Raw genomic sequence first — 13,395 nt, 5'->3', positions numbered from 1 at the left:
AAAATATAAGGAGGCCCAGGACATACTGTGCAACTTTTCAGCAGAGTTTGATGAAAGGCAGAGGTATCACGTTTTTCAAAGAATGAATGTTTCTCTTGACAGCAGCGGAGGAATGGGTCAGATCTGAGCCATGAACTCCCCAGTCTGGGCAGAAGGAAGCACAAAGGCACATAAAGGGATCACCACGACAAGGACATTGTGATAGCCCCCTTATCTCTTTCTCATCCCCGAAATGAGTTCAAACTGCTGTATTTGGGACTGAAACACAAAGGACCAGTTAAGGATGACATGGTCTCCCTCTGCCTTTCCAAGTGGCAAGCTATGCCTGCCTATCCTCTTTGGTGCAGCATTGAGCTTCTTCTTGCTTGCAGTCAGAGCTGCCTCCAAGGTTCCCAGCTTCCTAGGGTGAATTCTCCTTGCCCACAGCTGCAAACACAACCACCGAAACCAGCTCTGGGATCTGCTCCACTGTGCCACTCAGCCAGGAACACACCTGGCCTGTTCAGCCCTGCAGATGCTGCCACAGTGCTGCTGAGCCAAAGAGAGCTACAGGAGGACAGCATACACAAAGGTAACATTTACTGAGAGATACAGAACTGAGTATTATGAAGGACATACATGGATGGAGAGGGTAGCGACATCACTGCAGAGGGCAGCTTGGACCCCTTTCCCAGCGTGCCAGGAAAGGAGCTGGATGCTACCAGACAAGTAACACAATGGAGATAACTGTGGCGTATGTGTTTGTAACAAACAGACCATTATAACATACATTTCTATGGGATCACATCTAGTGATTATATAAATCCATATAGAGATCACTGTATAAAAACTTTGTAAAAAATACTTTAAAAAAGTGTAAAAATGTGCATTCAAAAGCACGGCCGACACGGACAGCTGGGCTGTAAACATTATACTGAGTGTGCTTGTGGGGGGCGCCTGCGCCACCGAGCCCCGACAGGCCTGCCCACCAGATGGGGCTGCATCAAGTGTTTGTGGTTCTTGGGTTTGGGTTTCCCTCCGGAGCGTGTGCCAGGAGCAGCGGCAGCCTCTGGGCAGGGTGCTGGTGGGCACTGCACAGCTGCCACTCCTCAGCCTGCAGCCCCTGCTACCCATGGGCTGCGTGCCCCTTGCAGGACACACAGGGGCTTTGTGGGTCCCAGGGCTGAGAGCAGGGTGAAGGGCTGTGATGAGTATCACAGGGAGGTTGCCCTCACTGGTACCACCAGCCCTGGTCCCAGGTTCAGCCTCAGAATACATGTTTGGCAGGCTCCTGATCTTCTCTGTTCCCATGTTTGGTCCATAGTTCCCAAGGAAGCCCATTGGGTCCTGGATGCACCAGGCCTGGGTGCACAGTTCTTCATACAGTACATACATTAGAGACCCTGGAAGACCCTGTTGCCACTGTCTCTTCCTCCTGGCCCTGTGCCACCTTCACTTCTTCTCCAGCTGCTCCAGCAGTGGGTTGGCTTCGCTTTCAGGCGTCTTGATGCTGTCTGTCCGCACGATGCAGGTGGGACGGTGCCGGTTCAGCATCAGGATGAGCTGCTGTCTCTCCTGTTTCAGCTCTTCTATCTGGGCCTTCAGCTCAGCATTCATGAGCTCTAGACGCTCAGACTCCTAGCAGGACAGGAACACAACCGCATGTGACTTTATCTAGCAGGACAAGATACAAGAAACATTTTGGCCAACATGCCACCTCTGCTCAGTGCTGTCCCACAGCCCCTGCCGCCTTGTGCTACTTAGTGCCATCACATAGAAACACACAGCCACCACCTGGGGCAGGTCTCTGCAGCACCCCAGCAAAAACTGCCTGCCTGGCTGCTTTCTGTGGTCTGGTAAGGTGTTTGGGAACAAACCCATGTTTAAGTTTTCACCCAGCCCATCTCTAAGGATCTGCCCTTGTGAAGTGACTCCTTGTCTCATGCTGTGTCATCTGCCCATGTCTCACCACTGTTTTCAGAAAAACAGCAAGGTGCTGGGACAGTTTTTCTGCCTTGGGGTTAGAGGTGGAGTGGGCATCTGGCCTCTGAGTGGGAAAATCTTTAGGACTTTGGTCAAGGGGCCAGCACACTGCCAGCCCCTGTCCTGTGCCACACTCATATGGGTGTTCCTGCTCCATCACGGAGGCAGAGGCAATATCATTCCTCTTTCTCCGCAAGCCCAGAGCCAACCTCCAGCCCTCTCCAGCCCTGGTACTGGGTAAGCTCTGCCTGGGCATGTACATGGCCACCACCTCCACAGCCTCATGAAAAGCAGGGGCTGTACTTTCCCAGATAAAGGCACTGGAGCAAGGGGAGGCAGAGGGGCAGTTCAGAAGGCAATGTTGCCTGCAGCTGGAGCACTGTTCTAGTGAGGTCCCTGCTGTGCCCTGGAACAGACTGGGGCACCCACCCGCTGCAGGAACTCTGTTCTCTCCTTCTTCTTGTTCCGACATCGTGCTGCTGCTACTTTGTTTTTCTCCCGGCGCCTTTTCCTCCTCTCTTCTTCCTCATCCAGCTACAACAAGACAGAGAAACCCATGTCAGAGCCAGCAGGTGTGGGCTGGGGCAGGAGGAAAGGGTGAGCATGTGGTCATGGGCCACCAGCAACATGACTTAATCCCATGTGTGCGTGTGCCGCTGCTACAGGCTCTACCTCCACTCTGTGGGAACACAGAGACGGAGACCTGTACCCACAGCTGAGGACATGGCTGGTAGGGGACAGACAACCCTTCACAGGGCTGCCCCTCCCTGAGAGAGGGAAGAGACAGAGAACAGAGCCCAGGAACACAGGTGGTTTGTCACACAGACATCTACAGGCTCAGCTTTGTGAGCACAGACATTGAAAGCATCACTCACAAAGCCAAGAACAAGAGTCAGAAAAACCTGAAAGATACTACAGCTGGGCCTGCCCCTTTCCAGTACCTGGGACTGTCTGAGTCACAGGGCCACCACAGTAAGGTGGGGACAGATGCTGCATCCCCTGTAAGGAGGCAGGACACAGCAGTACCTGCACTGTTCACCATGACTCAGTTCTCTGTGCTCTTTAACTCAAACCACAGGCCAGGCCAATAGGCCCTATGGGTTAGAAACCCATAATCAAAGTATTTATTGATATATGCTGCAAAGCCTGTGTAAATGACCTATGGCATGCCTACATCCAAGAATCCAAACCAGCTCCTTCAAGGAAAAATCTGAGTGCTGGAAAGCCATGTGAAGCCAGGTTATACTCTGTAGCATGGATAGAGAAGAAAAGGTGCCCAGTGCCTTCATTCACATTTGGCCTGGGTCTCTGAAATTTGAGGTTGTCAGACTGAACTGCCTCATTCCTATTGACTGATACCTGGTGGCCACAAGATCACCCCACATGTAGACACACCAGTGGTGCCTGATAGTAATGAAGGCTGCAGGTGCCATCATCCACAGTAGACCGTGCACACAGTTAACAGTCATCAAGTCCAAAACCCACTAATGAAAATATCCCAGTGTGATGTACAGGGACTGAATGAAACGTGGACTCAACAAAGGTAGGGTGAAGGGGTGCCTTAAGTAAGCCACATGACCAATACACAGCACACAGCCTGCTAGAGAAAGCAGTGTTTGAGCTTTATAGCACTAACAGTTTTGCATCTTTTCTACCTTATTTTGCAAGCATTACACCAAAGTTGCTGGTTTAGCTGGGGCTAAAATATTAAGCAAAGCCAGCACAAGCTATTCACAGACTTCCATAATGCCAGGCTGCCACCATTCCTTTGCCAAGGCAGTGTCATGGGGCACCAGCGTACCACACTTGGAAGAGCTAGGATGGGAGCTGCACTAATACCCCCAAGTCCAGTTAGAAATGGACAGCTCACACTGACCCACATAACTTAGATGTGACAGGTTAGCAGAAGTAATCTGGAAGGCATTCACTCTACATTTCACTGCCAGGTCTTAGAAAATTTCCTGATAGAAATTAAGAGGAGGTGGACATCAGGGTAGATACAATTCCCCTCTGCACATTTACCAGCTACTCATCTACCCCAAGACAGCTTCTTGGCCTTTTAGTTCAAGGATTACTAGGAGGGTGCAGAGAGGTAACGTCCTCGCAACTCCAAAGCTCAAAAAACACCCCCAAACTTGGCTTCAAAAGTACATCTTGGGGTGGAACAGCAAGTGGAAGAGCAACCAGCAATTGCACCAGCCCTGGGAGCTGCCTGACATTTCCATGCCCCACTAGTCCACTCAACTAGAATTACAGAATAAATGACCTGTCTCTGAACCTGCCTCCACCCCACAGAGGGCCCAACAAAGATCTGTATCCTTTAGATGGAGTACAGATGCCCAAGGAAGGTGGCTCAACACAGACAGAAGCAGCTTGAGCTCTTGGCTCTGCTTTTTGACCACAGCTCCTGTAGCTTCATAGAAATATAGAAAGATTTGGAGAGATATTAAAGATCACCTAGTTCCAACCCCACTGCCGCAGGCAGGGACACCTTCCAGTAGAGCAGTTGCTGAAAGCCCCATCCAGCCTGGTCTTGAACATTTCCAGGTATGAGGAATCCACAAATTCTCAGGGCAGAGTTCTCCTTCTATAGAAAGCAAGTTTTCCCCATCTGCTTTTGCTTGATTTCAGTTCAAAAAGGTGACATGGCCCTGGTGTTGAGCGTTAGGATGTTACTCAGAGGCACATGAAACAATGATGATGTATCACCCAATAGCATGTCCCAGCAGCTGATCTCCAGGGGATCCCTGTGGGTAGAAGGTCTGGGGATGCCTCCTGAACTGTTTCAATCAGCAGCCTCAGAGACCAAGGTGATCATCTGCCTGAGGGGCAGGGCTCAGTCCCAGAGGGACTACCCCAGGTGGGATTCAATGGTGAAGGAACCCAGCAGCATCTGTCCACACCTGTCCAAGAGAAGAGCAGCTTTCCCAGTGGGGCTGTCCATCACCCTGCAGAGAAGCTGGCACCAAACACCCCTGGGTGGGTTTGTGTGTGCCCCCGGGCACAAACACCCCAATGCCAGGAGATGCTGGTGCCCCCAGCAGAGCAGAGACAGCTGCTTTGCCCAGGCTCATGGCAAGCAGCCTGTCCTCCCAGCACCACAGAGTGGCATGTCGGCACCCAGCATTCCTGGGCTCCAGCGCCCTGCACGAGGAAAGCAGCTGCAGGCTGCATTGCAAAACTGTGCGTGGGCAGTTTCTTGGCTACTCATGGGATAAGCAGCTACTGCTTCAGCTCCCTCAGGCTTTTGCTGCAAAGCCTTGCCAAGGGCAGCTCCATTTGCTGTCTTCAACTCCTCAGCTTCACAGGCCATGCAGGGGAGGAACCAGCTGCATGGAAGCTGTGCAGGGGCTGTCAGTGGGTTTTCTCTTATCTTTCCTCCACATGGTGCCAGAACAGCTAGCTCAGAGGACACTCAGCAATTCCAGTACCTGTTGTGGGGCAGAACTGCCCTGTCCCTGTTACACAGATGCCAGTTACATCATCCATGCCCACAAAAACCAAAAGCAGCGGTTGCAGGGCCAGCTCAGAGGTGCCTGAGATGCCCCAGGAAAGAAGCTGGACCTGGGAAGATAGCATAGCCACAGAGTTACCCTCTTTCTTCCCCAGCCCATGAAGCAGGGCAGGTACTGCAGACCATTTGCTGCATTAATACTCAGGCCAAGAGCTTGGAACAGAATTTGGCTTCAGCTGCAAATCCGTGACTGCTTTGCCCATAGAGGAATGGAAGCCATTAGCATTCCCCGGAGCCTTGTGATGGCCTCCCACAGCATCCTATCCTCAGCTCTTCCCATTGCAGAGCTGCCCAGTCCTTCCCAGGCAACCTCCAGACTGCACAAGCCGACTGGACACTCTCTTGAGCACAGAGCTCCTGTGCAAGGTGATCAGATGGACTACATCATACCAGTTCTACCCACAGGAGTCCACCTCAAATGGCTGAGGGGAAAGAACAAGGATGCTCTGCACAGGTGGGCCTGGCTACTAGCAGCATCTGTCTACACCTGTCTAAGAGGAGGGCAGCTCTCCCAGTGGGGCTGTCCATCAACACAGAGAACACAACCCCATCCTCATACAGCATCATCTGAGGTAACCTCACACAGAGCAAATGCTCTGTTCAGAGGGCTGTCTATTGGACCTTCTAAGAGCAGCCAGCACCCTCCCCAACGTGGGACCTCTGTAACAGTGGGTTCCCAGCTCCATCTGCAGGCAGTAGGAGGTGCAAACACTCACCACCAGTTCAGACAGAGTCAAAGACTGGACAACCAACACGTGGGACAGCCACATAAGGAAAACACTGTCCAAGCATCTCCCTAGTCCCTTCAGCCTGCTTCTGACATGGCAGCCTGTGGTACCAAGCAGAAACCACCCAACTTCCCCATCCCAGGAAATTCGGGGTGAAGCCAGGGCCCACCCCAAGCACTGGCTCCCAGCCAGCAGCACCTGTGGAACAGGCTGAGTCACTGCTCCACACTGCTTGTCCACACACCCCTTCCCCGTTGGAGAGGCAACACCAATGCCAGAAGCACCAAAGGCTTGTTGACACGAGTAACAGGTTGTGTGACTTCTACTCTGTGTGTGCCCCAACCTAGGGATTGGCTGCACCAGACCTCACTCCACATGCAGCGTTTGAGTTCAGATGGCTGCCAATTGTTGCATTGGACCAGTCAGGTCTGGGACACTGAGGCTACCACTGCCAGCCAAGGACAGAAAATCAGGCAGGGAGAAGAGGCAGCTAGTGGAGCAGCTGTCAACATGCATGCACATCACCAAGCAGGGAGCTTATAAAACATGCTGCTGGCCACCCTGCTATGACAGCCAAGCACGGGCAGGAGGGAAACCCAGGCAAGTGCAGACAACAGCTCTGCGGGGCCACCTGCAGCCAGCAGCCCCCAATACTCACCTCACTTTTGACAGGCTGGGGTCTCTTCCCAAGCTTCACCTCCAGGAACTGGAGTGGTGAGATCATGGCCCCGATGTTGCGGATGTCAGCGCACTTCAGCTCCTCGGCGGTCAGGGCTGTGCCAGGCAGTCCTGTCAAGGGGCCGAGCCCAGGCAGCGCGCCAGCCGTCAGCGACGGGTCGGGGATCTGCCCTGGCATCATAGCAGGGGAAACAGCTTCCTAGGCTGGAGGGGGACAGAGATCCCATTACAACCCAGCTACAGGGCCTCATGACACAGCTCATGACAGACTCATGCTACAGTCCCATCACCTACAGGGCTATGAATCAAGGAAGGCAGACATTCTCCCCTAGGAAGAGCAAAGGCAAAGAATAAGCAAAATATATACGATAGAAACATGAATCCTGACAGGAAGAATAGGCTACTGGGATGTAGATCAGGAAGGGAAGAGACCTGAGAGGCAAAGCACCAGAAGAACAGGAGCTGCTTGCAAATGACAGTGATGTGATCCCATGGACACGTTCTTCTGGAGTGTCTTCAGCACATTAAGGTTTGCTTTCAATTGAGTTTTGATTAATTATTGTGTGGATTATCAGTACAAAAAGAAAATGGCACAAAGAGGACCATAATACGCCTAGGCTGGATTTCTTCTGGACAAGCTCAGCCACTGGTCAGGGCTGGGACACAGCACACAAAGACCATGGATTAAACTACAAGAGAAAAAAAAAACAACGCCACAAACATCTCTCAGCACAGACATGAGGAAACAAAGACTGGAGGGGAAGGGAAATAGTGGAAGGTTCAAAAAGGTTCAAAAGTCTTCTTCTATCATGAAAGAAAAAAGTGAAAATAGGATCAGGGCAACCTTCAGCAAGTCACTTATAGGAAGGAGAAAGGGAGTTCCTAATAAGTACAAAGAACAAGCAGCAAAGAGGTAATAAAATTAAACCTAAAATAGGAAGTCCATCGAGCTGGAGCTGTTACGTTAGTCCAAAAGCCATGGGAGCAGATGGATGTTGGCTGCAATGCAGGTACACCCCTGCTGTGTCACTGGCCTGGGACACTCACAAGTTACCTATTTTACAACATTTAGAGTCAACCTCTGTCCACACAGCAGCCATTTGCCACTCTTCTTCAACTCAACCACATGTCCCAGCATGTGTGCACTCTCCTTGCTCTGCCCATCCAGAGAAGTCCCAGCACACTGTAGGAGCCTCCAGGTATCCACCCCATTCTGCCCTTGTGCAGGAGGCACCAACACAGCAGGAATAAAGATCAGCAATGTCAAAAGAGAAACAGACTGAAGGAGTGGACCCAAAATCTCACTGTGTAGCTTCTTGCAACCACAACAGCCAGTCACAAGGCAGGATTCAACAAACATTAAGGGGAACTCATGGAGGCTCTCACAGCACCAAGTGTCAGAGAAAGGAGGAACATTAAGTGAGGGATAACATGCAGTTGCCCTGCTCTTTTCAAAGCATCCACCCTCATCTGCTGATAAGGGTGGTACAGACTTTTGGCCCAGGCAGTAGAGTCATGCAGACACATGCACACACACCTAGCCAAGCCAGCTGCCACAGCTGCTCATCCTGGGGTGACAAATCTATGTCAGTACCAGGCTGAAAACTCGAGTAAAGCAGCATGTGAGATAGAACTGCTGGATCACAGAATCACAGAACAGTTGAGGCTGGGAGGGATCTCTGGAGATTGCCTGCTCCAGCTGCCCTGCTCAGGTAGAGTCAGTGGGAGCAGGCTGAACAGGATTAATCATGACAAACAGAAGTTAAGGATTTCTTGGCGCTGGCACATCTTTTTACCCAAGAGATTATTTAATATATTTTTTAATGCGAAGGAACCAGAGATAAGCAGCAGAAGAGAAGGAAAAACAGGCATAGAGGCTATTTAAGGGCAGAGAGGCTAATGCAAGCTCCACAGCATCCAGCACGGGTGCTGTGCAAGCTGTATTGGTGTGACAGACAGAATGATTTGCAGCAGAAAGTGCCTACAAGCTGCAATGAGCTGTGAGCTGTCATACAGTCTAATCTGCCAATGAAGAGGTCCAGGTGTCGGCATGACATGTCCCCTGGCAGGGTTTGCTCAGCTGTGACCAAGAACACTTGAGAAAGAGCAGGGAAAGCAGATGCAGCAAGACAGAAAGAGGTGGCAAGCAAGAATCAAGCCCTCTGCTCCAGTCATCCTTTAGGAGACAACAAAGGGGAGAGCAAGCCAGTGCTTGGCAGTGCTGAGAGCACTGCTGTGGGGAGAAGAAGCTGGGCAGGCGGGAGGTGATCTGCATAAGGTCATTAAAGCCTGAAGAGAAGACTGGAAAGACAAGTCACTTCTCAAGAGAAGTGATACTACCTGATGAAATGAACTCCTGCCCATTTGGTGACAGAAATGAAAAATACTTGGTAATGATACTTGTCAGAAAAGACTACAGGTCAACTCCTTGAGATGCCAAGGACCTAAACTGATGCAAAATATTCATTCTTCCACAGAGATATCTAAACTAGAAAACTGTAATTCCACATCTGCAGTGGAATCTTGTACTGACATCTTGTACCAGAATCTGCACCAACATCTTGTAAGGTGTCCAAAGATGCCCAGTGCAGCTGGGCTCTGAAGCTGCATGCTTTCCTTTCAGGCCCTTCCTTTCAGGCCTACACATGGCTAAGATGCTTCACCCCCCCCCAGAAACAAACACCATCACACCCTTAGGCTGCACTCCTAATTTTACACTCCTAACATTGCACTGCAACTGCAATGAGGTCTCCCCTCAGTCTCCTCCAGGCTGAGCAGACCAAAGAGACCTCAGCCATTCCTCATGCAGTCTCCCCTCCTTTCCTTCACCATCCTTGTGGCATTCCTTTGGATACCCTCCAATGGTTTAATCTCTTTTCTCTATGGTGCTGCCCAAAACTGCTCACAGTATTCAAGGAGAGGCCACACATGTGTGGAGCAGAGCAGGACAATTCCCTCCCTTGACCGCCGGCAGTGCTGTGCTTAATTGTCATTCATCACGACATGCAGTCGACAGCACCCAAGCTAGACAGTCCAGGTCCTCAGGCAGACTGCAATTTATGAAATAAGGAGCAAGGAGAAATCCATTCTTCAGACTGTGGGACAACCTGACCACTCAGCACCCTCCTCCACACACTCCTGAGGCTGGGACAGGTCCCTGGGGACAAGTAGCTAAAGGTTTGAGAGAACACTGTGTTTGCTCCAGCACATCTTCTCCTTCTGCATCTTTGATCTGGTAGCTTAATATGCCTTGAAATAGCCTCTGTACCAGTGTAACACACAACACAGGTCAGAGTTGGGTTGGCCTAGTATCCAGTATGCTCTAACAATTTATCCTGGATCCAGGGACTGCAGTGCCAAAGCCCACATCACACCTGTATCAGTATAAACTAAATTTTAAGCTGATCAAACCAAAGTACCAGAAACCTTCTAGAAAACCATAAACCTGCACATTAAGATGAGCTGAGGACTAGGTGGAAAGAGTGAAAAGTGTCTTCCACAAGTGAGAGCTTGCTCAAGGGTCAGAAAGCTCAGGAGCACATTGAGAACTGGCAAGAGTCAAGTAGTTAGGCCTTGGAGAGGAGTGCAACACCAGGGCTAAAATCATGGAAATACAAAGGAATGAGGAGAAGTGCCATCCCTCTCTGCAGAGCAGGGGTGCAGTAACAGATCATCCCCCCAGTTCTTGAAGGCTCTCAGCCCTATGCACTGTCACTCCTGTTGATTGGAGGGACTCAGACTTGAACAAACTGCAAGATTGTTCCACTCCTTTGCTTCTTCCTAATGTAAGCACAGCTTCCTTTTCATCCTAAGTCTCAGATACTTTCCTATTCTTTTCTGGTCAGTGTCAGAGTTGTACTTTGATTATGTAAAAAAAAAGCCAGAATATGTAATTCTATTTAATACTTTGGTCTTCCTCCCAAAGCATGGCAGACATGGACATGGCCACCTATAGCTCCATCATATTTGTATCATAGTCACATGGTTGGGCAGAACTTGAAAGTTCAGGATCTGAGTTTGACCTTTAAGCTGCAGCTCTTCAACAGCCACATCTCGCTGGATGGGGTGAATACAGCTGATGCCTTACCAATTTTTAATTCCTTTCTGGATATTTCCTTACAGCATTTGCCATTTCTAAGGCACACGAACCAACTCATCTCTCTATTCCTTCACTTTCTAACATCGTAATTTAGGTGGGATTCTTAATAGATTTTTTTCTTTTCAGAACTGATTAATAACATAGTATTTTTCCCTCAGTCACAGGTGGTCTTTCAACATTTCCCTACATGATCTTGGAAATGCTGTATCTTCAGTAAAACCTAGTTTTCTGCTGTCCTACATTTGAACCACACAATTTCTTTGTATGCATTGTATCAGGTACGCTTTTTCATGTACTGAAGCAAACAGCAACACAGCAAGGGGAAAGAGAATGTGCAGTCTTGCATATGACCACTGGATCAGCACAACACCAGTTTCTTGAGTCTACATTCACCATAACTCTACCTTCTGCACCAATACTATCCATCATTTTGTGCCATGACATCAAGATGATCCAGAGTGAATTAGGAGACAGAGAAAACTTTCTTACATCAGTTCAATGATGAGTAGCTTATGCCATTCATTGCTCTGTTTAGCAACTCTTTGCAATAAAAATCTGGTCAACATGTGATTTCACGGGTCAAAATTTAGTTTTTATTTCCTTAGCTTTGCCTCTACACTCCCTTATTCTGGTTAAAATGCTATAACACAAGACTTGACCTCTTGCCGAAATGTCTGTAAACCCTCCTGATAATTGCAGCAACTTTTGCATCCTTGCTTCGGCACTGTTCTTCCTGTGACTTCACTCAACTCAGTTATTTTATCAACAGTCTCATACCCAGAAAGCTGACAGCAGTACAGCTTTCTTTGCTCACCTTGGTTTTGCTCCATCTTTCCCACCAGTTTCAAGGGTTTGTGTGCTTTGTTCCCCAGTTATGTCCTTATGGCCAGCAATCAGTGACACTGGTTGATTTAATATTTCTTAAAGGCAGCTCCCATTACTCTTAGTTTTTCTCCTATTGACAGAGTCTGTCATCTTCTGGAAACCACAGCCTAGAGGGAAGAAGCTTTACCAAGTTGTTTCTGTCCCATACAGTTGCTCAGTTTCCTCAGGGACCCTGTCTCCACATACCCTTCTATTCTTTCTCCTGCAGTTCCAATCTTCAAGTTCTTGGGCTTTTTTTTTTTTTTAAATGGGTTGGTTTTTTTTTTTCTCTTCCTATACTGATTTGGTTGCTGCTTTTTCAGGGGACTCTTTGTTTGGTTTTGGGTTTGTTTTTTTTAAGAAGCTGATGTTTGCACAGCAGTTACAGCATAAATCTAACGTGCGTAGGCATAATTCGTATAACCCAGTATCCCTGGGGGCTTGTACTCCAGTTGCTAGCCTGTATTCACACCCCTCCTGCCACCTCTTCACTGCTATTCTTACCCACAGACTAAAACTGGCACAGGAATGCCTACCTGTGTTGAAATCATAAATTCAATTCCCTGTACATAGACTGCCTCACCATCCTATGCACCCCCCTTACCCACAGGCCCTTGCATCAAGATCATCATCCTGCAGAGACAACCATGACATACCAAAGCAGGCTCTGACAGTCACACTTCAATTTAACTTGCCATTACTGCCTTATCTCTGGTGTCAGCTTCCTTGGTGAGAGTGAGGGCTATCTGCAGCCTTATTTTCAATTTTGCTGTCTATAATACAATCACAGTTTCTTACAACATAAGCTATTTCACATGTGCTGACATCTATAATGGTTGATGCAAGTACCCTTCTGATGCTCAGAGACCCAGTCTAGCATCTAATATTGTCAGCCAGCAGATTCTGACACTGTACCTACCTGTATGTTTCTCTTTTGCCCATGTTAAGCACTGCACTAAGGCGTAGTCTGTCCTACCAACCCCTCTCCATGCTGCCTGCAGAATAAAGGCCATGCCTGCCTGGTATTCTCTCACCAGGCTCAGCCTGGGTGCCTGCCATTACCTGTCAGCTGCCACGCATCAGAGCACTGCTGAAGTCTGTAAGCCACCATACAAGCAATCTTTGATCTCTTCATCAGTGTGTTAGCACCTAGCACAATACTGCCATTTGTATGTACTGTCTTGGAGCACCCAAGTCACAGTAACTGGCCTGTCATCTGCCTCTGGCCCACAGGAATAATAATTCTGCTTTGGAGATCAGAAGCAGTGCTACTAACTTCTAGTTCCTTAGATTCTACGCTGGCTTTATTGCCATTTTAAATTTTTTTTTTTAGCTGCTGGCGATCAAGCTACCTCAGTCCATATGTCATGCATTGAATCTAGTTCATTCTGTGAGCAGAAGGATGATTTATATGAAAGCCCTTTCCTGACATACCCAACTTCTCATGCCCCAAGAATGTAACTTCCTAAACAAAGACAGGGCACTTGGCTATCACTCCTTCTCTGAAGCTCTGAGCCACTTGCTTTTTTCCATCTGGACTCTTCCGAGAA

The 13,395-nt window shown here is 49.1% G+C and overlaps 1 protein-coding gene across 4 annotated transcripts in view; it reads right to left on the bottom strand.

Annotated features, from left to right (window-relative positions):
- Nucleotides 1-562: 562 nt before the first annotated feature.
- Nucleotides 563-13,395, bottom strand: part of JDP2 (Jun dimerization protein 2) — a 47,136-nt gene continuing 34,303 nt past the window's right edge. For all 4 annotated transcript variants that reach the window (XM_086893351.1, XM_086893350.1, XM_086893352.1 and 1 more), the window contains 3 exons: nt 6,863-7,086; nt 2,392-2,496; nt 563-1,617 (listed from right to left, as the gene is read on the bottom strand). In XM_086893351.1, the coding sequence (XP_086749477.1) occupies nt 1,432-1,617; nt 2,392-2,496; nt 6,863-7,063 (492 nt within the window). In that variant the 5' untranslated portion in view covers nt 7,064-7,086 and the 3' untranslated portion in view covers nt 563-1,431. The remainder of the gene's footprint in view (nt 1,618-2,391; nt 2,497-6,862; nt 7,087-13,395) is intronic.

The sequence above is a fragment of the Cyanistes caeruleus genome, chromosome 6 (genome assembly GCF_971803275.1).
Source record: "Cyanistes caeruleus chromosome 6, bCyaCae1.hap1.1, whole genome shotgun sequence".
NCBI lineage: Eukaryota > Metazoa > Chordata > Aves > Passeriformes > Paridae > Cyanistes > Cyanistes caeruleus.
This window is presented reverse-complemented; position numbering and strand designations above follow the sequence as displayed.